General features: G+C 40.9%; 1 protein-coding gene across 4 annotated transcripts in view; it reads left to right on the top strand.

The window, feature by feature from the left end:
- The first annotated feature begins 815 nt into the window (after window positions 1-815).
- SLC12A2 (solute carrier family 12 member 2) overlaps window positions 816-23,431 on the top strand; it is a 55,003-nt gene continuing 32,387 nt past the window's right edge. The window contains exons 1-3 of one of the 4 annotated variants that reach the window (XM_053473719.1): window positions 816-987; window positions 2,120-2,789; window positions 22,223-22,342. In XM_053473719.1, the coding sequence (XP_053329694.1) occupies window positions 2,160-2,789; window positions 22,223-22,342 (750 nt within the window). In that variant the 5' untranslated portion in view covers window positions 816-987; window positions 2,120-2,159. Of the gene's footprint in view, window positions 988-2,011; window positions 2,790-22,222; window positions 22,343-23,431 lie in introns of those variants that run through there. The other 3 variants (XM_053473711.1, XM_053473699.1, XM_053473704.1) reach the window with 3 other exon arrangements.

Below are 23,431 nucleotides of genomic sequence, written 5' to 3'. Positions count from 1 at the left end.
TTTAGTTTAAAATCGCTCAAACTCTGCAGTATATTATGCCTGCTTGGAGCAGCCAATCAACAGTGGGACTATGAAGGAGCAAAGCAGCTGTAGAGCTGCACCTTCTTCCTGATTTTCGTGCCGTATTTATTTATTTAGGCATTTTTGAAGAATGCACATTAAAGTATTCACATCGTTTAATGTGCATTTTTCTCCAGCGGGGCTGTCGGTGAGTTGAGGTCATCTGAAGCATTTCGTCATATGAACTCACTGATGCATCACGATGACACCTTATCTGAAACACGAGGACCGGCCCTCCCGGCGTCATCTCTCTCCCGCTTCCCCACATCACTGTTTGGGTAATAACCCCCCACGGGAGCATCACCCTGTAACATTCCAGTGCCACTTATTCCTTCCCTCACCATTGGAGATGATGAATTCGCGCCCATTTCTTTTTTTTTGTTGTCGCCCCCGCCCGCACTCGGCATTCATTCAGCCTGATACCCTGTGATGACAAACGGCAGGGGCAGAGCAGCCTATAGGAGCGGGCGCCCTGTGATCCGGATCACACTGATGTAATACGTCCCGCGGCGCCCGGATCGCATTCAGGAAAGCGTATTATGTCTCTATAGCGCTCGCTCATGCACAGAAAGCCCCGGGGAGCTCGGAACGCGCCTTCTTTTTTTTTCTCTCTCAGTGAGGCGTGTTTTTCCGCGCGCTGGTTCGTCTTCTGGCTCGGGGCTGTAACTCGGATCCTACTATCCATCTGTGCCGTGGTGGGAAGGGAGTAGCCTGGAGCGCATGCGCCTCGCTTCTCAGGCAGTGAGTGCTGCGGGAGAGTGGGAGCCGGAGACGGGCTGAGGATCGTGCGGCAGAGGCAGCCGGGCTCCCTGCACAGACAGACAGCAGCAGCAGCTCCTCCTCTCCTCAGTATTATCATTACCCCGGAACAGGGAGCGCTCTCTACTGCGGACACCGGGGGATATACGCCCAGGGGCGGCGGAGCAGGTAACAAATGTCAGGGCAGATACCCGGGGCAGCTAGCAGCCTCTTATACTCTGTAACGGGCAGCTCGCTGTATCTAGGGGGCTGAGGAAGCCACGGGCGAGCGCTGGCTTCCCCATCCCGACTAGATGATGTCTGTGCGGGGAGGCAGAAGTAGCGCACATGGCACGGGCTGGGGGAGGGGTGTTGCAGCACTTGGATGAGCTCTGACATGCGGCACATGGGGGTGGCATCTCACTCATCCGCTGGGTAAATAACTTTAACAATGAGGGGCTAAAGGGGATTCACCTCCTAGGCATCTACCCAGCCCTGGGGGTAATATAGAGGGGGCAGGATGGGTAACCTCTGCTCTGTCAGGGGGTATAGCTTGGAAGTGATGACAATTGGTAGGATGTTCTACATTTCAGCTGTTGGTGGACTATAACTCCCAGCATCCTTCAACAGCTGAAGGGCCCCAGCCTCCCCAGCAATAATACTGTGTCCTAGTATCTGTGTATTGTGGAGTATCACGCTCCCTGATACACTGCGAGAATCTAATGCTCGGGTACCACTTACTGGAAATTAATCATGTTGAGGAATGTGACAGGTTAACATCCCAAGGTCACAGAGAGAGATGGCATCGGCTTTCGAGAGACCGGTGTCTGTGTCTCGCACACAGTATGCCATTCGCCCAGTAACAGCATGTTAATGGCTCTCTAGTAATCCGCATTCCGGCTAGTGAGCGGTGGTAGAATTCCAGATGCTGTTCTCTGTACTGCGTGAGGATTCCGCCTGTTGTCTTATTTCCATTGATGTATTGCTTTTATTTGGGATCTGGAGCACATAGAGCATATACTGTCCCTTGATGGAAGTAAAGAGGCGTTTATCCCCGCCCGATCTCCTCCCCTTTCCCCTCACAATAGTTACATTCATCATTCCTTAGCACTGGAGAGGTGGTCGGGAGGGATGGCTTTATGCGGTGACTTGACTAGGTGTATCATACATTATGAGGAGGAGGCGGCAGATCTGTGACATACCAAAGTAGTCTCTGCTGTGCTGTTATTGCAGTTTCTCTCTGAGCAAGAGAGGAACCAGACAGGAGTCTTAAGGACGTTTGATTTATTTAATGACATTGTAGCTTTCTTGTTACTTTCAGAAACTGAATTGTCGGCCTCGTCTTTGACTGGTGGCAATACATGGAGAAGAAAGCTAAAATACACTCAGCCCAAGCTGAGCAAGGAAAGCCTCCGAAATCCCCTCCACTATATCGTGGATCACGATCGTCCCCTCCTCCTCCTCCGCTGTCGGCTGAGGACGCGGAAGACCTGCAAGTTGATGATGCACTCTTGGGAAGACCTCTGGGACCCACCCCAAGCCAGAGCCGCTTTCAGGTGGATCTGGTCAGTGAGGGAGCTCGGGAGGCAGCTGCTGCAGGGCGTGAAGAAGCACATCCTGCAGGAGAAGGCATCACCCACCGGGGAAGAGGAGGTTCAGGTGGAGAGGAGGCTAAAGGCCGCTTCAGGGTGAATTTTGTGGATCCGGCAGATCCTGAAGGTAGTTCGCCAGAGGGGGCCGGTGGTGAAGGTGGCGGTGGAGTGAGCTTCCAAAACGGGGATACTGTGTTGAGTGAAGGTAGTCTGCACTCTGGTGGAGCTGGACATCACTACCACTATGATACCCATACCAATACATATTATTTGCGTACCTTTGGGCATAACACAATTGATGCTGTGCCCAGGATAGACTATTACCGGCACACAGCCGCTGACCTTGGGGAGAAACTGCTGAGACCAAGTTTGGCAGAGTTGCATGATGAGCTAGACAAGGTAAGAAAACTACTGTTCCTTTGTGTTGTGACCCAGTGTGCAGAATAATTTCGTGATTTAGGACAAATTTCTATAGACTTTATTCTTGCAGCAGTATACATCAGATGTCACCCGGCAAAGGATGCCGATAGACCTAACGGCTTCTGTAAAGTGATATCTTCAGCTCTCATCTTTTAGAACTGCCATCTATACAGTTTATTCATTTAAGTGTTAATGTCTTTATCTTTGGAAGACTTCCAGCACTGCATTTCTTGTAGCAAGGAAAAAAAAGTGGTTTTCACATTTTATGAATACTGTTGTTTTTTAACCCAAGATGGTATATGTTGTCTTTGGGGAAATTATACACCCATCCCTGTGTGGCAAAAACCCCAGTAATATTAGTAGTAGTAATATTGTAGCTGTTATTGTCATCATCAAACTATACGTCTCCTCACTACCTAAAGAGCTCTTGGGGGGGCTTAGTGACAAGAGGGTCTGTTTGTTCTGGAAACACAATGTGTTTCAAAAGTTACCAGTTTGAACCTTTTTGTGAAGGAATCCTTATTCTTTAATTAAGGGGGGACATTTCTGTGTGTTGATCTAAACTAGGTTGCTATACAGTAAACTGCTTGCACAGGCAATTTACATATGACACACAGGTGGCAATCTATCTACATCTCAAAAGACTTCAGCAGTGAGAACCCAAATGGTATATGTTGTTTTGAGGGAAATTATGTACGTGTCCCTATATGGCAAAATAGTAATAGTAATATTAGTGGTAGTAGTAATATTGTAGCTCTTATTATCATCTACAAACTACAAAGAGCTCTTGGGGGTGGAGGGGTTTTAGTGACCATCCTACAAGAGGGTCTAAGCTTGTTTTGGAACACTGTTCCAGTCGGGCCACCTAGAACACAATGTGTTTCAAAAGTTACCAGTTTGAACCTTTCGTGCAGAAATCCTTATACTTTATTTAATGGGGCACATATCTGTGTGTTGATCTAAACTCGGTTGCCATACTAGGTTGCGCAGGCAATTTACATGTCACACATAGGTGGCATTCTATCTACATCTCAAAAGACTTGAGCAGTGAGAAGATAAATCAGGAATGTCCTCTTAGTGGCCACCGTTGTGATTAAAGACAAGATAAACATCTGTGGAGTTGTGAAATGCGATCCTGTCAATGCTGCATAATGGCAGAAAAGCCTGTTGATTTTCTTTTTGTTCTCTTCTGGAGGAAATTGTAAACTCTGGAGGATATTTGTTTGTTGTTGAGAGAGTCTATCCTGTTACACGTTTGAAACATTACATCATTTATCTTTTATTGTTTAAATGTTCTTGTCCCCTAAAACAAACCAGACATTAATCAACAGAGCGTCCAAAACTGCCCATAACATTTTAAGATTAATATCTTGGCAGACCTATAGTTTTTATTTACTCTCGCGCTTTCTCTTCCGAAGAGAAGATATATATATATATATATATATATATATATCTTCTCTTCGGAAGAGAAAGCGCGAGAGTAAATAAAAACTATAGGTATATAGATATCTCTTCTCCATAACTTTGACATATCTAACCTATTTGATTCCAGGAAATGGGAATATAATTTTATCTCATGTTTAACATACATGTGTTAATAACTTTTAATGTGTCCTTTTGAACAATTATAGTGAAACTATATTACAGAACGGTAAACTAATGTATGTAGAATTCAAAAGCCAGCCGTTTTTTTTACGAGCTAAGAAGTTCTATATAATATGATTATAATATGTCGAGCGTGTCTCCTTCTCTGGGGATTTTTATTTTTCTAGAGCAAGAGGTGCAAGGTGTTTGGGCTTTTATGTTTTTTTTTAATCTCTTTAAAGAGAGATTAAAAGAAGTTTAGGATCTCTCTTGTAACTAGGCAGTAGCCCCGATTGATAATTTAAGTTTATTGTTTTAGTCTTTTTAAGAAAAAAAAAAACAGAGATGTTGGCGGCCTCTGAACAGATCGTCAGGTTGTTACCACCTGAAACTCCGATCAGAGGAGTATGAGCATTGACGCCACTAAAAGCAACTGCCTGGGCTGGAACTGGTTATTGACCAAACACAAAATAGCTGGGGATGGGGCAAACGCATATGGGGGACACAAGGGAGACACAAATATAAAGGGACCTCGCAGCTGTCACATGCATTAAAGAATCGCATTACTAGTCTGACATCATGTGATCCATCTGCTGAAATTGCCCATCTGCACTGCTTTTATCTTTGTGAGTTCATAAAGGAACCCCTTTTAAAGGTTTCAACAATAAGCACTCAAAGGAAACTGAGCCGACATGAAATATCTTGAAATTTGTAAAAATGACGTTACATGACTTATCCCGAAAGGTTCTATGACTCTCCGTATGTTTATTGTGCCATGGAGAGCTGGCACACATAATTAGTACCAGGCTAATGTTAACACATCACCCGGTTTGTTTGATCTTTTAATACAATAACATATAACTAATATTTTATGATTAAAACAGCTTGTGACGACTTACTGAGGCAGGTGGGGATCATGTTTGAAGTTCACAAGCTTTACAATAGCACACATCTCTTGTTCAAACACACTTATCGGTCAAGAGCAAAAACGTTAGTCATGGTAAAGGTATCGGCAGCTGGGTCTGACAAGGTCCGCGGTGAAGCGCGGCTGTGAATATCAGCGCGTTGAGGATGTTTGATCTTAAAATACCTTCGTCTTTAAGATTGTCATCTAGTCTCTCAGATTTCCTTAAACTTTGGCAATGGATTTCTCTGCACCTAGAAGAAGGAAATCTGGCTTCCTTCTAGCTGAGTCACCCTTGTCTGGAGGATTGGAGGTTTAACCCCTTGTGTCGTTTGTAACCACACATACTATAAAGTCTGCTCATGGACAACCATAGTGCTGAAAGTGTGAACAGTGCTCTGGGAATTTACCCAGCCCATTAAACGGGTAATTCAACTTGCCCCAGGTTACAGAGAACCCCCTTCCCAGTAGAATACAAACATCCAGTGAAAAGATAAGAATGAAAGAGAAACCCTATGGGGGCCGAGCTGGCCCTTTAAATTCAAAAGGGAATAACCTTGTTTTTGAAAAGGATAATTCCTTCTCATTTGCCTTCACAAAAAATGTAAATGCGTACAGCTGAGGACCTCAATTTCCTGACCTTAAAGGCTCTGACTACTTGTCTTCCGCTATTACAGCTTGAGGAAGTCTTCTGTCTTCCGGACATGTTTTACAAACACCCATCAATCCAAAAAAGGAACCTGCTATTTTTTTTTTAAGAAAAAGTATTTTCTGCTGCCTACTTGTGGCTTGTTCTAAAGGATAAACATAAACCGCATGTTAATATGTAATTCACACAAGGCATAGAAGCCAGTCATCTTCCAACGTTACCCGAATTGATCGTCAATCTCAACAAGCCATCAGCAGATTTGTTTCATGATAAAATAAGGAAGAAAAACGGGGTAGATGCATTGAGGGAGGTCACAGCGCTCTGTTTCTATGTTGAAGAGGTCTCATTGGCTTCTTTACCAGTACATAACATGCATGACCTTGAGTTCCAGATTACGCAAGCTTTAGCGTTGCCACGTTACACGTCGAAGTCTAATTCACCAGGGTTTAACATATATTTTACTCATGCAAATAGAGAAACCCACAGTGGATGCAAATCACATCGGATTACTATGCAAAAGGGTTTATTATTGCACACGTAAAACGACGAGTTGCACCTAAAATTTGATATCTAGATCTATAAGCTTGTACAGCATCGCTGTTTTGCGTATAATCTGTGGTCCTCATCAGAATTTTCTTTCTCTCCAGAGAATGTAGACAAGTGAATCTCCTTTTACCAACGCTGTGTGTGCCAAAGAAAAGAGATTTTTTTTTGTATGTAAAAGTGGTATCCTTCTTATCCCTAACGGTTGTGACACATAATAGCAGGTGCTTTATCTTAGAATCCCAAAATATTTCTTAATTGAGTTATTCAGTTAAAAAGACGTGAATCCATAAAATAAGTGGGCAGAGTTTCAGACTGGTTTGCTTTGAAAGGCACGTCGTGGGAGCCTTCTTCATTTTCTACTCTTCAACCTTCACCCGTGTTTTGCAAAGCCTTCTGTTTTGATTAAAATTTGAATGTTCCTGGGTCCTTCACGGAGTCAACAGGTATAAGGGTTCAAGAAGACTTTTAGACAAACCTGCTTTTATGATTTCCCCTTCCCTTCTATAATAATCCATATAGTGCTCTTTTTTTTTTTTGGGGGGGGGGTGTAGTGAAGTTTTCCTGTGGGTATAAATGGTACTTGGTCTGCAAAAATATGACCATGGAGTGTAGAAATTGCCAGGTAATATTAGATATCGGAAAGACTAGAAGGATCAAATGGTTCTTATCTGCCCTCTTTTTTTTTGTTTCTGTAATATTAAATGTTGGTCTTAATTTTGACCTGCATTAGCATTATAGTTTTTTCTTCTAGGGCACGATGATAAAGAGTTCTGATACTTACGTATTCTTTTGTTATTGACCTGGGGTTGTGTGGGACATGAGTGCCATGTAAGGAGAAGCTAAGTAATATATTTCTATTGCTTTTGTGATTACTTACCACATTTGTAAAGTTTTTATTTTGACCTGGACTCCTCTTGGACGTCGGAACCTGGTTGTGTTACATGCGACGTTGTGCGCGGAGTAAACCTGTAATTGCGTTACATAGAAATTTGGCACCTACAGACTACTTTCTCAGTGTATTCCGTCGCTTTGCGTTCTGTCTTAAGTGCTTATAGTAGCCACATATTGCCTTAAAAATAGCAAAATGATTTCTGTTTACACCAATAATTTGGTGTCATGTACAATGTTTCTGACTTCGTGTCTGGCTGGGAAAGATGCCACGCAGCTTATCTTCTAGAAGCCCTAGGACGGGCTTGTCCTTTCCATTACGTAAAAAAACCAGTCTATGATTTGCAGGTGGAATGTATAACGAACATTGTACACTAGTATTCCCATCCTGAAATATTCTGGTCCAGACTATGCAGTCTCCAGGGCTCCGGCTGTTGTGCTTTGTGATTCCGAGATGGTCAGACAGCCAGGTGACATTATAGTGTTTTTTTTTATTATTATTATTATAGTACAATTACTTTTATTTTGTCGGTGGGGTAGCTCACCGCGAAGTTAGTACCCGTTGGCTTTGGACTCGAGTGCATTCACTGGCACATCCGGCTCAGAGTTACTGAATGCAAATACAAAAGTGTCTCCTCCATTACCTGCATGATTTATGATGTACCTGCAGACAAAGAACAGAAAAATATTAATTTCCCGGGACCTTGACTTCATTATACTGTATAAAAAATATATGTAAACAAAAATAAACACTCATTCTCTTTATATGCAAATGACAAAATCTCAGGAGCCGGGTAGCAATGACTCCCGATTAGTCAGAGGGTCCTGCGGCACACCCACTTGTATGATAAGGACATGGTACCGGATGTTCTCCATAGCTGGAGAACATCCGGGGATGAATCCACTAAGTCCTTACTTATATTAACCGTGTAGTATAACTGAGTTTGTTGCTTTAAGCCAATAAACAATTGTCTCCACCTCTGTGACAAATGTATCCACAATATATGCCTGTAGTAGCTTTTATAGGTTTTTGTTTATAATATGAGGCCCGGTTCGCCAACTTTATGTGGTAATTTCCTCCGTTTCAAAAACAAGTGAAGAAGCAGAAGCACTTTGCGATAAAGGAAGAGTACATACTGTGTCCGTATCTAAACTTTCACAACTAAAGAATTGCCAATGGTTTCCTGCTGCTCAGATGCTGTGTTAATTTAACAATATTTTGGTTTGCGGTGTAATATGTTGTAGATGTGCTGGTGGCCGTGGTGCGCACGTACCCACGGAGAAGAGAATTGCGTTGTGGGAATGCGTGCATACCTTTCAACATCAGTTGACTGAAAACTAAAAGCTTTACACCTATTTTGAGCTATACATTTGCTATGTATTTGCTCTGGGTATAGATTAAAGAGCCTGTTTTAAATTGGTGCCTTTGGTGGAGGGAGAGAAACCATTGGAGAGTCTGATGCGCAAATAACTCCCATTGCGTGACACAAGCATCTAAAAGCCGAAGGATAAAGAAGAAAATGTTTTTGTGTTTTTTTTTTGTTTTTTTTTTTTTGTTTGTTAAGCCTCAGTATTGAAATATTTTTAGTGAAAGGATATTTGTTCATCCTCTGTAGAGACATACTACAGTCTGTTCTTATAAAATAAAAAGAAGACACCTATTCTGTTCCCGAATTATAAGAGGAAAAAAATGACCTTTCTGATGTTACCTTGACATCTGTGATGGGGCTCCATGATAATGTGTTCAAAGTACATTAAACAAGCAGAATATTGTCAGCGGTAGGAACTTTAGACACCGGACTGCAGCCAGGGAACCAGCGCTTGACCTTTTCTAGATGCTGAGGGTACACACTGACCAAACGAGAGGTAACATAAAGCTGAAACCCACAAATATACTCTTATGTTAATGGGCTTGTATTTGTTGCTGCTACCTTTTTAGATGGTCAATTCCGTTATAGGATAAGATGTAAAGCAGCATAATGTAAATGTAATGTACAAGGCGTTGCCAAGCTCTGTAGACTACGTTCTCTGGGACCAGCACTGTGGGCCATGATAGAATAGAGATACCCAGATAAGATATATATATATATATATATATATATATATATATATATATATATATATATATATTATATTTTACTAGCTTTAAGAGTGAGCCTGTGGAGAGTAGTCTTTTACTACGCACAGTGTGGGGATTGCTTAGTCGTATGTGTAAGTATTTTGCCTAGCAGAAAATGTAAAGGTCATTCATCATTTTCATGTGCGGTTGAAAAGAGTTGAGGTCCTATCTGTCATACACGTTCAAACCCCTCCCCAGTGGCTTAACTAAATGACAAGGTTGGGTTTCAGTTCAGCTCATTTGGCGGATTTCAGTACAGGGTTCGAGAAGGAAATTCTGAAGTGTTTGTGGAGAACAAAGATATGCGCATCTTCACGATCTGCAGTTATTTTAAATGTATTTAAAAAGATACATTTAAAATGGCTACTGGTTCTCTTATCTCTGGAATCACGTGACGGACGTTAACATTTTTAAAGCCAGTCCGCTTGCATGTAGATTTTTCTTGTGATGGCTATTAGCTCCTATGGTATGGATTGTATTTTCTGGATTCTGCGCTTATAAGTCTCTTATAGTCCCTCTTTCATGTTCGAACTTTTTAGGAACTCCACAGATACGATCATTTTATTGATGCTAGACTAGTGATGCTCTGTACTTGTTGGGTACTGGTGCTATTAATTTACGTACTTAGAAAATGGAAGCGGTATTACTCCGTCACAGCGCCATCCTACCTGAACGGACGTCAGGAGCCGTGTTCTCTGATTCGCTGAAGCATGTGTGTGGGGGGGAACATGATACGCCAGGTGTACAATGCTGGATGACCCTCCTTTCACCGCGCTCAGCATTTGTGACTGGTTACATTGTAAATCACAAGGGCCGGCTATCCCGTTTTTATTTGTAGCTCTGGTGAATTGAGCTTTGCATTGATGCCGTGGATATTAATAGAGCATTGTTAACAAGAGACAGATCAGATTTCTGTAAAACAATACTTTGTTTTGAAAGCTTAGGCTGGTGGTTTGGGACCTGCGAAAGAATTCAGCAACCCCCATGGCACAGATAGGAAGTGTAGGGTGCAGTTGTTGACATCATTACTCAGAGTACTCTCTACCTGTTTTTTTTATTATTATTTTGATTAAAATATATTCTAAATTTTTTTTGTTTGCAACATTTGAACTACTTAATAACACCCATGGACTTTGGACTTTTAGATTTAATAGCAGCCAGCGTGTAAAAAAAAATAATGTTTTTTTTTTCTTTTCTAGATTTAAACCTTTGCACTTGTATCGAAATTAGGTGTTGTGTAATTAATGAAAGGTTATTTGTACGCTGTTCTTTGTTTCGTAGCTATTGGAGGTCGGAATGTTCTTGTAGCTTTGTTTAGTAGGGCTAGTGTTTTCTTTTTGTTTAGTCCAGAACATATACTATTAATGGGCCACTGATGCCAAGAATATTGTTTTCTGCACTCCGAGCAGCATTTCTCAGCAGTAACCTTTTCTTATTCACCCGCTGATGTCGATAAGACTGCAGCGCATGTGCTGCAGGAATGTACAGTGGATATAAAAAGTCTACACACCCCTGTTAAAATGTTATTTGACATATGACTTCACACCCAATTTTGTAATTATTCTATAACTCCTTAAACGAATCCTTAACACTTTTTTGTTTTGTTTTATCTTTGTCCCGTGTGTAAAATAGTGTTTATTGCGCAAGCACATTATGCCCACGGAAACAAAATAATTTGTGCTGCTTGAAAGAAATCGCATAAGGAAGCATCCGGTCTAAGCATGTCGTCTCGATACTGAGGGAACATGAGGACAACGTCAAATTACTTTGTCTATTTCCAGTTGGGGGGGGGAAGCAATAGTTGAAATACTTTAGAAATCATCATATCTTGGTTAGTATTTCTCTTAATAGTTATTTTTCCTGTTCTGTTCATGACTGCATGTCTCCTCAGAAGCAGTCTAGTAAATGAATATTCATATGCATTCCAATGATTTCAAAAGAGAATGACTGGAATTTCTTATTGTGAGTTGAAATTTTTTTTTTTTTTTTTTTGGATAATGGATTAAAAAAAAATATTTCAACAATGACAAAAGTTATGTGATGATAAAAATAAATTGCACATGTTGCGTGCCATTGTTAAAAATAACCCATACTTTTTTTGTGGTGCATGGCGTTTAAGGAAACAAAATATTACTTTTTATGTAGTAGGGGCAACACTGAAAAATAAATTCCAGTAACCGAAAGAAATTGTCCGTCTCATAAAAGTATTTTCTCTTTTGTTATACAGTAAGGGAATTTAAACATACATGGCATAGACGGATGTCTGTCCCGAATCAGACCAATGACTTATTAGCATCTGAGTCTTAATCACCAGGAGAAATAGATGGACCGAATGGTTCTAATCTGCCGACATTCTATTTTTTATTATGCTTTTAATTCATTTTTTTTTATATTTTTATTGTGGCTGCAATGCAGTGAAATACTTTCCCGTTAATGTTGCCTCTTTGTACATGGCTGGCAGTCTCTTTCCATCCCACGAAGCATCCCGGCAGTGCTTTTGATGGAGCGCAGGAATCAATTCAGATTGTTCAACAAAATGCGTTGACCTGTGAGCTCTCTTCCAACGTCCAATAGGAAGCTGCAGTGTTATCAGGGCATGCCTTTGCAGCTTCCTATTGGCTGACCTTTGTAGCCAGCATCCTTTTTTGTATTTGCTTTATGACTAAAATTATCTTTAATACAAGTGATTTGCCATATAATGGAGATAGTTAATCCGAGAAGAAGGGAAAATGTATTGTTTTCAGATTAATTGTATGTGTCCTAATTGTGCGTATATACAGTAGTTATCTCTATACAATCAGAGATTTAACGGTACATAACTATTATTGGCGTACTTTGTGTGCTGTATATAAATGTGTGATTTTGTACCCGATTTGTTCAAAATGTGCTGCGCTGGTCACCAGTTCACACCGAGGAGCATTTTCAAAGAAGCTTGTCCTCAAGTCTTTGATGTCTTTGATACTCCAAATTATGTTTCTGGATGTTGTTTTCATTTAAAATCCTTGTTCTGTATGTAGAATGAGAAGAACAACAAATCTGAGTCTCCGAGTACTCGATCTCTGAAGAGAGGTGCCAGTGTGCACTAGCAGCACGCATCTCTTCTCTCCGACGTCTGGAGCATGTGATCTAATGCAATAAAGGAATCGTCTTTCCTAAATGTGCCTATGGTATACTGAATAACGCATTGAGAAAAAGTTCAAAAGATATGTAAATGTGAGATTTCTCTGCGTTTTTCTTGTGAAAAGCCCTGCAGGAGAAGTTGAAGTCATGGTCATTAACAATAAAGTGCACACATGAGAATATACTAAGGGGGATGCTTCCTTGTCTCATATGACCTGGAGTGATAACTTGAAATACCCAAAGTAACACTGCCATTAATGGATCCTATTGTATTCATACTTGGCCTCTCATTACTCGTTTAATATGTTTTGGGACTTTTGTCAAGAAATCTTCTGAATAAAAATGATGGTTCCGGATTAAATGTAAGTCTACCAAAGCTAAGAAATTAAGTTACACTTTGAGAACCTGCCATGATTATAGTATACGTAGTTCTGTTTTCAGGAACCAGGATACCTTACTAGAAATTAGTTTTTTAACCTCTAGGCGAAATAATAAAACAGATCAGAGAAGGTTCATTTAAGGTGCTAGAGAGTGGAACAGCAGTTTTAACAATGGAGGTGACAGAGTTTATAGAGATGCAGAGAATCCTGCAGTTTCTTTGGTATACGTGTTTTAATTAGTATCCATCTTTACTTACATCTTCAATTGTTGGTAGTTGCATATATACATATGTAGCTTTATCTGTCCTGTAGTACTTGGCTCTACTCTGGTCTACACTGCCTGATTGTTACCTTTATAAAGGTACCGTTAGACATGTTATACCTCAATGACCCATACCATGGTCTCTGCCCAACACCGATGGACTATTACCTCTCCATGTAGCTGGAAAAGGGACCAAAGCCAATGGTGTAGCTGGAAAGGGAGCTGAAATCATTACAAATGGTGGCATTCAAGATTTATCTAATGCCTTTAATCAGTGGAACCGTATCATTATAATGCATGTCCGCCTGTAATAACTCATCTTTCAGAAGATTATAGAGAAATAAAACCTTGACATAGAGGTTGAAAACCACAATGAGCTATTCAGAATTTTCACATACTCATATAGAGCAGATATAAAAGCTCTAAAAATAGGTTCCTTGATAGCTGCTAAAAAGCTAGACGTACTTTGAGAATTGTGGCCACGCTTGAAATTTACCTCCTATTTTCCCAAGAAAAAGCTACAGAAGGCGGTGGCTTTAATAAAGTACATATCCGGGTAATGGATTCCATACACTTTACAAATCCGTGTTCTATTTTAAAAGCTTTCATAATTCTTTAATGTTCACCAAACATATAGTGACATGTTTTTAATATGCCTACTAAACAGCCAGGAACCTGCGTCATCGTTTATATTTACATAGCTTCCGCGAGAAGCAAGGCCCTGCGGGGATGTTTGATGGTCTTTGTGTTCCTACTGGCTGGAAATGATCGTTTTCAGAAGCAAATTGGTTCTGTTTTAAACAGCTTGTGATAAATATATCTATTTCATGTACGTAGTCATGAAACCATGTTTAGTTTAACAGCCCTGGTGCCTGTAATGGTAATCAGGCTATAGCCTGATAGCCCTTTTTCATCAGCTCGGCTGAGTTCCCGCGTGTTACTCGTGCGAGTTTATACTAAGCTGTCACCAAAAACAAACACTCGAGGGCTGAGAAAGACCTGACAGGGCTGAAACGTTGCCTGTTTAAAAGAAACCGACTCCTGGTGAAAGTGGGTTGAGCTTAGTTGCTCGTATATTCCTGGTTTATAAATCCGTAGGGCCACCGCTAATTCATCACTAGCGTCATCAGCAAGTGTTTCCTGTGTGCAAATCAGGACTTGTTGGCAATAACCGCATTGTATGTATAAACTGCTTTCTTATCAGAAGCTATTCGAGTTTATTTGTAAAAAGAATAAACGTTTCAGCATTTCAGGTGTGAGACTCTGGGCATTCGTACAATTTTTATTTTTTTTTATTTTTTTTTATATATATATTTGGTCTACTTTTGGCAGAATGCGGAGGGGGGGGGTTTAAAGCTTTGGAAAGCTACCAAATCAGCAAGGGAAGATCCAGTGCATGAAGGTATTTTTTTAAAAATTGACAAATATTTATTCATATTATTTATCCCAGAGGCTCGAGAGACCACTTGCCTCCCTCGTCATGTGTAAGAGCTGCTCCGGAAAGGGTAGGACCCCTCAGTAGAGACCAGATCCATTCTTCCTCTTGGGCTGCACTCCTTGCGTGGGATATGGAGCCCCCTCGAGAAATTCATCGTCCAGCTCTGTTCGTTTAGCAGCGCCAGACATTGTAACAGAAGCTTGGCATTCCAACCCCGTGTTTCAGTAATGCTAATATTTCTCTCCCCGGAGAGCTCCACCACGCTGAATGTAGTGCGCAGATTTTCCTGCTTGGCATGGCTGGAATTATCATCATAGCCAAATCATGGTGTTTCCAGGTGTACTAGGGATTTATATACATTTTCAGAATGTGAATTAGAAAAACCTTTGCGTATTTAACTTATGTACATAATGTGTGAGTGAAGTGGATTTTTATTATTATTTTTTACTCTTCTCTGATTGTGTAATGGTTTGTGTGCTTTGCCTCCATCCTGCGTTTTATAAATAGGCGTCCTTCTGCACTTTCCCGAGGGATCCCAGCAGTTTAACTCACACCTGTGCTCTGCTATACGTAGGCAGGCTTGAAACCTGCCACGTGCGTATCTAGCATCTCCAGTCCAGTTATATAAATTAAAGGTTTTGTTTTTGTCGTTTTTGATCTTTTTAATATTTAAGACATATTAAAAATAGTATATATATTTAAAAAAATGTAGCAATACATGCCTTAGTTTAAGGAAAAAAGGGCCTTCTTTAGGTAGAGAAAACAAATGTCAGATAAATTACATTCACTGCTTTCATTTCAATAATCGGAAAGTGTTCATGACCCTGCATGAACCTCTGTAGAGTTCCATTTTTGTTCTTGGTCACTATGTTTAAGTGGGTATTTCCCATTGTCACAGCCACATATAAAGGACTTACCTGAAGTAGAAGCTGCAGCTGTCCTTGTCCATGGTCCAAAGATTTTTAACCCTGATTGGCTGCTTGGAGCAGCCAGTGAGTGGCAAGAAAGCCACCCCCTTAAAATCAATGGCAGCGTTTGCGTCACACAAAGAATTTCAAGCAACCGTGCAGCTGCCATACACATTAAAGTGCATATAATGGCTGGTGTGTCCCTTCAAAGTCAACTATCGCATCCCTACGCTTACCTTTATGCTAGAAAATCAAGCAATATGGAATGTTGCTATATGATATAAAGCTGGCTTTTTAGTATCCCTTTCAATTCTTCCTTTTCGGATTCCCTATGACATCTGATAGGCTTTTCAGTCCGTTTTTTTCTTTTTATTGTTTGTTTTCTGTTTTCAAGTACAGTTCGGTTTTGGAGAGGCCGTATGAAACGCAGCTTTTATATTCTATAATCCTCCTGAAGCTGCATAATCTTTACGGCCAACTCTGAAGAGGCTTGATCTCATTTCCTGCGAATAAGTGATTTAATTCATAGGTGTTTTCATGCTTATTGTTGGCGAATACTTTTGTTATTCAAATGCCTTGTATCATAAACTACCTTTAGCCTGAGTGCTTATTATAATACACATACATAAAGGCGTGAATAATAGGAAATAATTCCTTTGTATTAAATTCCTACAGTTCTGTGTCTGGATCTAGAATTAAAAAAGGGTTTATTTTCCCTAATGTAATGTGAACACAAAAAACCCAAAAAACGGCTGCGTTTTTTCTGCAGCGGGCCACTTCCTCAGAATTGTACGTGTGCGCGCGCCGCACTCCTTTTTCATTGAGAAAAAAGCATCACACAGCAATCATATTCACAGTAATGTGCAGTGTGTGAGAGATCAACTGACCATCACATGCAAAGCCTGCGGTGAAGGTATAGATCAATTGAGCAAGATCTACAACCTCAATAATAAAAATGATACGTACGTGTATAGTGTTTGGAGAGCATGTGCATGTATGTATGTGTAAGTATATGGTGTTGGAGTGGCTTTTTGTATATGTGTAGAGCTGCCCCAGACCCATATATTTAAACCCACCATCATTATATTCATGTCCTGTCCCCCAACCACCATACTCGTACCTCTCATCATCATATTCCTCCTCACTATAATTTCCATTCCCTATGATAATCATCCCCCTCAATCTCTTCACCCAACATTATTTACCCTTCATACCCTCCACTAGGATGCCCCGATTCATATTTTTGGGGGTGTGTGTTAATCCACTTACCTCATTGTCCCTCGGCCGCTGAGTTTTGTAAGTCTGCCCGTACGTCTGTGGTGCAGTAGACGTCTGCACGATGCTGGCAGACAACCTCTGCTGCTGCCCGGCACTTCCTCCGGGGAAACGCCGGCTTGCCGTGACCTTCTGCGCTCCGTCATAGAAGCCCCAGCAGAAGTGCCGGGCAGCAGCAGAGGTTGTCTACGTTCATCGGCCACACGTCTACCCGCTGTCCCGCTAGACACCAGGGGCTCTGGAGCTTGGGGGACAAGTCTGGGGATGCATTGATAAGGTGGGGGGGTTGAGTGGCATATAGGGGTATAAGGTATATCTAGGGGGCAGAGTGGCAAGCCTGGGGGCAGATGTGCATAACAGGGGGCAGGGCAGGTTGGCAAATAAAAGAAAATTAAAAACAAATTCATTTTTCTCAATCAAAGTTTTTATTATTACAAAAATAGTTTATATGTGAATTACGGTAATATTTACTAGTAAAACTTTTTTTTCCTATAGGTTAGTCTTATATTCAGGCTTCCTCTTTTTTCCTAAATTAAAATTCAAATTTTGAGGGCTATGCTTTGCGTTCCTTTTATCACAATTCAGAGTTTCACTATCTGTAGTTCTGCACTTTCCCTTCTATGTGACTGTATTCACTTTGCCTAAGCAGAATCCTACTGCATGCTGTTGACATATAAAATGCTGACACCTCTTGCGTAGCTAAGCACTATTTAGTCCCGATTTAAAGGGATATAACAACCGAAATGTTTTATTTCCTGTCGGAGTGCTTAACAATACAATATAAACAGCGTGGAATAGAGGGAAAATGCACTGAAGAACTTAAATCTTATAGATGTGTGTGTAAGGGTGCGGTGACAAGAAAAGCTATAACTTAAGGAGAGAAACGCTTCAATTATCCCTGAAAGAAACATTCCTTTGGGTGTTAGGACCCTTTTAAAGTCTACCAGTTGACAAAGGAGAAGATTTCCCATTTTAGCGGACAAACACCCCCTTACACACACCCGTGCCGTGCATTACTTGGCCCCGCGCTGGGAGCCTCAGGCACCCTCTTCACCGTGCCCCCAGGGAAAAACATAGGGTGCCGGATTCATGGTGGCAGCCCTGCGGAAACCTGGGTGCCGGGAAGTGGTTTCTCAAGCCCTGCTGTAGTGACCATTTGACATATAACGAGGAACAATTATTGTATACTAAATGTTTTAGCGACAGTGTGTAGACTTTATCACTGTAATTACTGTGCGGCAAGTTTAAACAAGCTATCTCCCTCGCAAGCAAATCCTGTCTCTACAGAGCTCAAGCTGAGACAAGTCCATGATCAGATCGTATATAGTCTGTAACACCTGCCCACATTATACCCGTGTGAAATGTCCTACTTGGCGAGAAAAAAAATAGCAGGCTTTCTGACAGCTGTGATCATAAAAAAGTAATCGGGGGAAAAACAGAAACTTTCCCAGCATGTACCGTATTTGCTCGGTTATAAGACGACCCCCCAAAATCTAAATATTAATTTAGGAAAAAAAGCCTGAATATAAGACTACCCTATAGGAAAAAAAGTTTTACTAGTAAATATTAATTCATGTAAACATTTTTTTCATATTTAATAAAAGCTATGATTGAGAAAAATATATATTTTTTAACTTCCTTTTATTTGCCAACCATGATATGCCTTTTAACCCCCTATATGCCAGAGTGGCATATAGGGGGTTAAAAGGCATATCATGGGGCAGAGTGGCATATAGGGGGTTAAAAGGAAGGGGGAGGCAGAATTATGTGACACTCTGCTAGCTTCCTGTTCTCCTGCTGCTAGTAGAAGAGACGCTGCTCGCGAACAAAGCACCGGTAAGCAGCCTGGCCCCAGCGGACATTTTTTTTTGAGGTCTGATTAGAAGACGACCTCGATTATAAGATGAGGGGTATTTTTCAGAGCATTTGCTCTGAAAAAAACCTAGTCTTATAATCGAGCAAATACGGTATTTTTGACGAGGGCATAAATAGATTTTGAGGCTGCTGGTGTGTTAGATAAGCACAATGTGGCTTCCTAAATGTTACATTTTTTTTTTCCAGCCTCCTCCTGTGGCGAGGCTCATATCCCTCCCCATTAATCTCCCATTCCTAAAACGTTTTTTCATGTTGGGAGCTCTGGGTATCCTGCCCTGGGACGTTCCCAGGTGTGAAAATTTCTTGACGTTCCCCCTTTCGGCCAGATGACACATCTACGTGTTCGCCAAGCTAGAATGCCAATGGCCCAGACGACGTGCCCCATGTGCAGAAGATACAGCCTCGCACTTCAGTGATTTCTTAAAAGGGCTTTATACTCTGAATTTTTTTAGTTGTGTGAATGACTGTAGAATTAGAGTGCTTTCTTGTAAGTGATGTTATGTTGATGCTTTGATTATGCCTTTTATTATATATTTTTTTTTTTTCTGTGTTTTCCCAAACGCGGCGAGAAATGCTTGAAATGGTCGTTGAGAATAATTTTTGGACTGGCTGTGATAATTACACTTTAGTTTATATTGAGATTTAAGATACAGATTGAATAGTTATTCCTTCCTGTTGGAAAACAGCTGCTTTTCTCTACTGTTCAATCAACAGTCTCCAGACACACAAAACAAACAAACCCCCGCTCTGCCGGGGAGGTGGCGCTCATGTTGGTTCAGAGCTCTTTGCACTGAAAGGGGGGGGGGTATTGTTTTGTTATTTAGTTTACATGCGCCTTAACCAAAAAGACCAGTCAACTAAATATGATCTCTGATTGGATGGACGGTGACCCTCTGGTCAGCATTTGCACTTTAATACATATAGCCTCAACGGAATCCCCTCGCCCAATGAATTTACATTGCCCCCCCAGTGTGGTGCAGTTGGTCAAACCAGTATGCATACGTGATATACTCACCACCAGTGAGCTCCATCGCTTTAACAAGCGTGAAGGCAAAAAATATATCACCAAGTCTCTCGTCTGTGATCAAGTCTTTGTTTTACGTGTTGAAGGAACAGTTGATGTTTTTAATAGTTTATGTAAAATACCAGTAAAAGGTATTTTTAGTACTTAAAAGCATTAAAGGACAGGATAGCAAGTTATGAATGTTCTGGCGGCTGAGTTTTGATTTCTTCAAATATAAAACCTAATCCTTAAAGCAGCCCAGTGAGAGAGAAACCTGCATCAAATGGTTAATTTATTTCATCTTGAATTTGATATATTACATACGCATGTCATCTATTTATGTGTTTTATCTGCGTTCATAACTTCTTGGAGCCGAGTGAACCGGATGTTATATTCCTGGGGGATTCCACTTTTTTTTTTTCCTACGAAATGTTCTACACCATATTAATACTCATTCTTAAAAACAATAATAAAAAAATATATTTATACAACTGAATATGGACAGTAGTACTGTCACAATGAAAGGTTTATTGGCCTTTTATTGGACCTTTCATCACAAAGCTGACACCGACTGAAGCCTTTCCCATGGGAAAGCGATACAGAGACATCTTCTGCATGTCATCGCTGAAATGTGTTGTAACACGTCACTAGATTTAAAGCTATAGTGTCCGATCTGTTCCCTGCCGCTTTATTATTGTGGTGGTGGTAATTGTGACTATTCTCGGCAGCACACATAATCATATTGGATTCCATTAATATGCATTTATATCTATGGCGATTTATAGACCGTGATGATCAAGCGAAAAGGGTAGCATCTATATAAAATTTAGTATTGAATGGGCTAGGGCTGCAACTAACGATTATTTTAATAATCGATTAATCGGCCGATTATTTTTTCGATTAATCGGATAAAAAAAATGTAATAATTTCATGAAATGCCCTGCACCCACCCACACTCTGCCCCATCAGTTTCCCACCCGGCAATCAATCTCTCTCTCTCTCTCTCTCTCTCTCTCTCTCTCTCTCTCTCTCTCTCTCTCTCTCTCTCTCTCTCTCTCTCTCTCTCTCTCTCTCTCTCTCTCTCTCTCTCTCTCTCTCTCTCTCCTCTCTCTCTCTCTCTCTCTCTCTCTCTCTCTCTCTCTCTCTCTCTCTCTCTCTCTCTCTCTCTCTCTCTCTCTCTCTCTCTCTCTCTCTCTCTCTCTCTCTCTCTCTCCTACCGCATCGTTCCACTTACAACGTTCAACCGCAAAACTTTATTCAAATCTTCATCGTTCACGCGCGTCACATCCGTCATTACGTAACTTCAAGCAGACGGACACTACAGAGCTCTGCAGCAGAAACGGGGGAACGCTGGCGGAGGTAAGTGAAAGGAGCCGAGCGCTCCAACGACGAATCCATCACTCGATTAATCGATAACGGAAATCGTCGACAACGATTCCCGTTATCGATTCGTTGTTTCAGGTCTAGAATGGGCCCAAAATGTAAGAGCTGGTAGTAAAATTGCCCAGTTCATGGGATCTTCTCAGTCCCATTCATATACATTTCCTTATAAATGGCATAGGATGAACCAGAGGCCTGTTTGTCATGTCAACAGGCCATTTACAAGGTTGACCAGATATCCCCAGCTGGCCCATAAAGCTGCAGCCCATGTAGAAGAAGACACGGGCCAGGTGCCTTCAGGAGGTAGTCGGCCTAGGCCAGAACACGCCACTGCTTCTACTCTCTGCCACGGGGCAGTAAGGAACGCTTTTGCACGGTTATTCAGCTGCAAAGTGTAAAAGCAATTAGCCTCAACAAATAATAAAGCATTTTTACAAGATAATACACCACTTAAGTCCTCTCATAGTGGCAATTGTCTAATCTTTTGCGTAAATACCTTCTGTGAAAATAAATATGCAGGTTTTGTTGATATAAAGCAGCTCAGACTTTATTCTTGGGCTTCTAATCCTCTGGAGTTTTTGCATCATTTTTCAAAACATTGGGCAAGTTCGGAAATGAAGTGGTAAGGGGATAGCACTCCTGAGGCTGCACGTCAACATTTTACTGCCTGCTTTTCTGTTTAAATACAATCGAAGTCATAATAACCTTGATTTACTCCATAAGCACTTGATTCAAGTAATCATTGTTCGGCAATGATTAAACCGTTCCAAGCCTTTGTTATTCCTTGATGTGACTCAATCACAAAGCTTTATAAAGTGGTGTATAAGGCATAAGGAATCTGGAAGTTTGATGCATATTCACTTAGCAATTTCCTTAACATCTACCCTTTGATCTAGACTTAACGGTTTCTATTAAGGCGGTTTCTTGTAGACCAGTCTGTCCTATGTGTGTATGTATGTATATATATATATATATATATATATATATATATATATATATATATATATATATATATATATATATATATTATAGCTTTTACCTTCCCATTTAGTAAGTCTGATTTTCTCTACCTATATTTTAGGAACCCTTCGAAGATGGCTTCGCAAATGGAGAAGAAGGCACTCCAACCGGTGACACGGTCACCAATCATGTTGCAGAGAGTAAAGGCGTAGTGAAGTTTGGCTGGATTAAAGGTGTACTGGTAAGCCTGTTTAGTTTACATTTTTTAGAATGGCTTTCTTCGGAAATGTTTTGATTTCTTTAAGACATTATCATTGCATTTGTGAAAAAGATTTTCAGCTCACCTTAAAGAGTTAAAGGCACTCGTTTCCCTGGCACTCCGGGGTCTAAGTAGACCCCTTCATCGAGTGTTCGACAGAGCCAGTGCTGGATGTGACTGGAGGTACTTTTGGCCGAATGCATCTGCTGCAGGGCTTTTAGCTGGAGGTAGCAAAAGGGGCAATTGTATGTAGGGGGATTCTGCAGAAGCCCCCAGACATTTGCAAGACCGACCATGCAAAAATGTGCATGTGACGTCCGGAGAGTCCCTTTAATGATGTCAGTAATGTTCTCCTCTCTTGTTGACGTCGCTTACCGTCAACATGGATCTGTGAAGGCGCCTTTCAGTTATAATAATTACATGATGCAGAATATCACCAAGCTCTGGTTTGGAGCTTTATTCAGATTGTAAGCTCCCCATATGAGCCAGATCTAAGGTATAAAAAGAGAATTTAACAAAAAAAAAAAACACACACTTAAAGGAAATTCTGCTGTCTATAGTCTTGTTTACGTTTTTAGTCATGTGACGTTTAAGTGTTTCCGGCAAAAATAATGAATGAGAATAATCTCTTTTGAAGGGTTTGGTTATGCCGCAGTACTAGGGATGCTGCTGTATTTAGTTGTGAAACTGTTCGGCAGAGCAGGTGGAACAGCACTTTAATGATGAATGATTGTTTCAAAGCATGTAACGTATTGCTTTTCCAGTTTTAAGTTATTTGAAAGACAGTTTTAATAAAGGTTGTTATAATCGCGTTAGATGCCGTTGTAGTCCTGCCACGCATTTCCCCACAGGAGACTCATTGACTTTTTCCATTAAGGGAAATTGGCAAGAAGTTAGTTTTCCATATCTACGTAGAAAGAATCGTTCTTGTAGTAAGCTGACTTTATTATTGTGCAAACATACTTAAAAGCCGCATTGGCACTAGAGTCCATGTCAAGCTTTTTCACAAGAGGAAATTACCCCTTTACCCCGGATTACTCCTTTTTAAAACAGTTTAAGTATTGTCCTTCA

The sequence above is a fragment of the Spea bombifrons genome, chromosome 1 (assembly GCF_027358695.1).
Source record: "Spea bombifrons isolate aSpeBom1 chromosome 1, aSpeBom1.2.pri, whole genome shotgun sequence".
Lineage (NCBI taxonomy): Eukaryota > Metazoa > Chordata > Amphibia > Anura > Pelobatidae > Spea > Spea bombifrons.
Note: the sequence above shows the minus strand (reverse complement) of the source record. Positions and strands in the feature narration are given on the sequence as shown.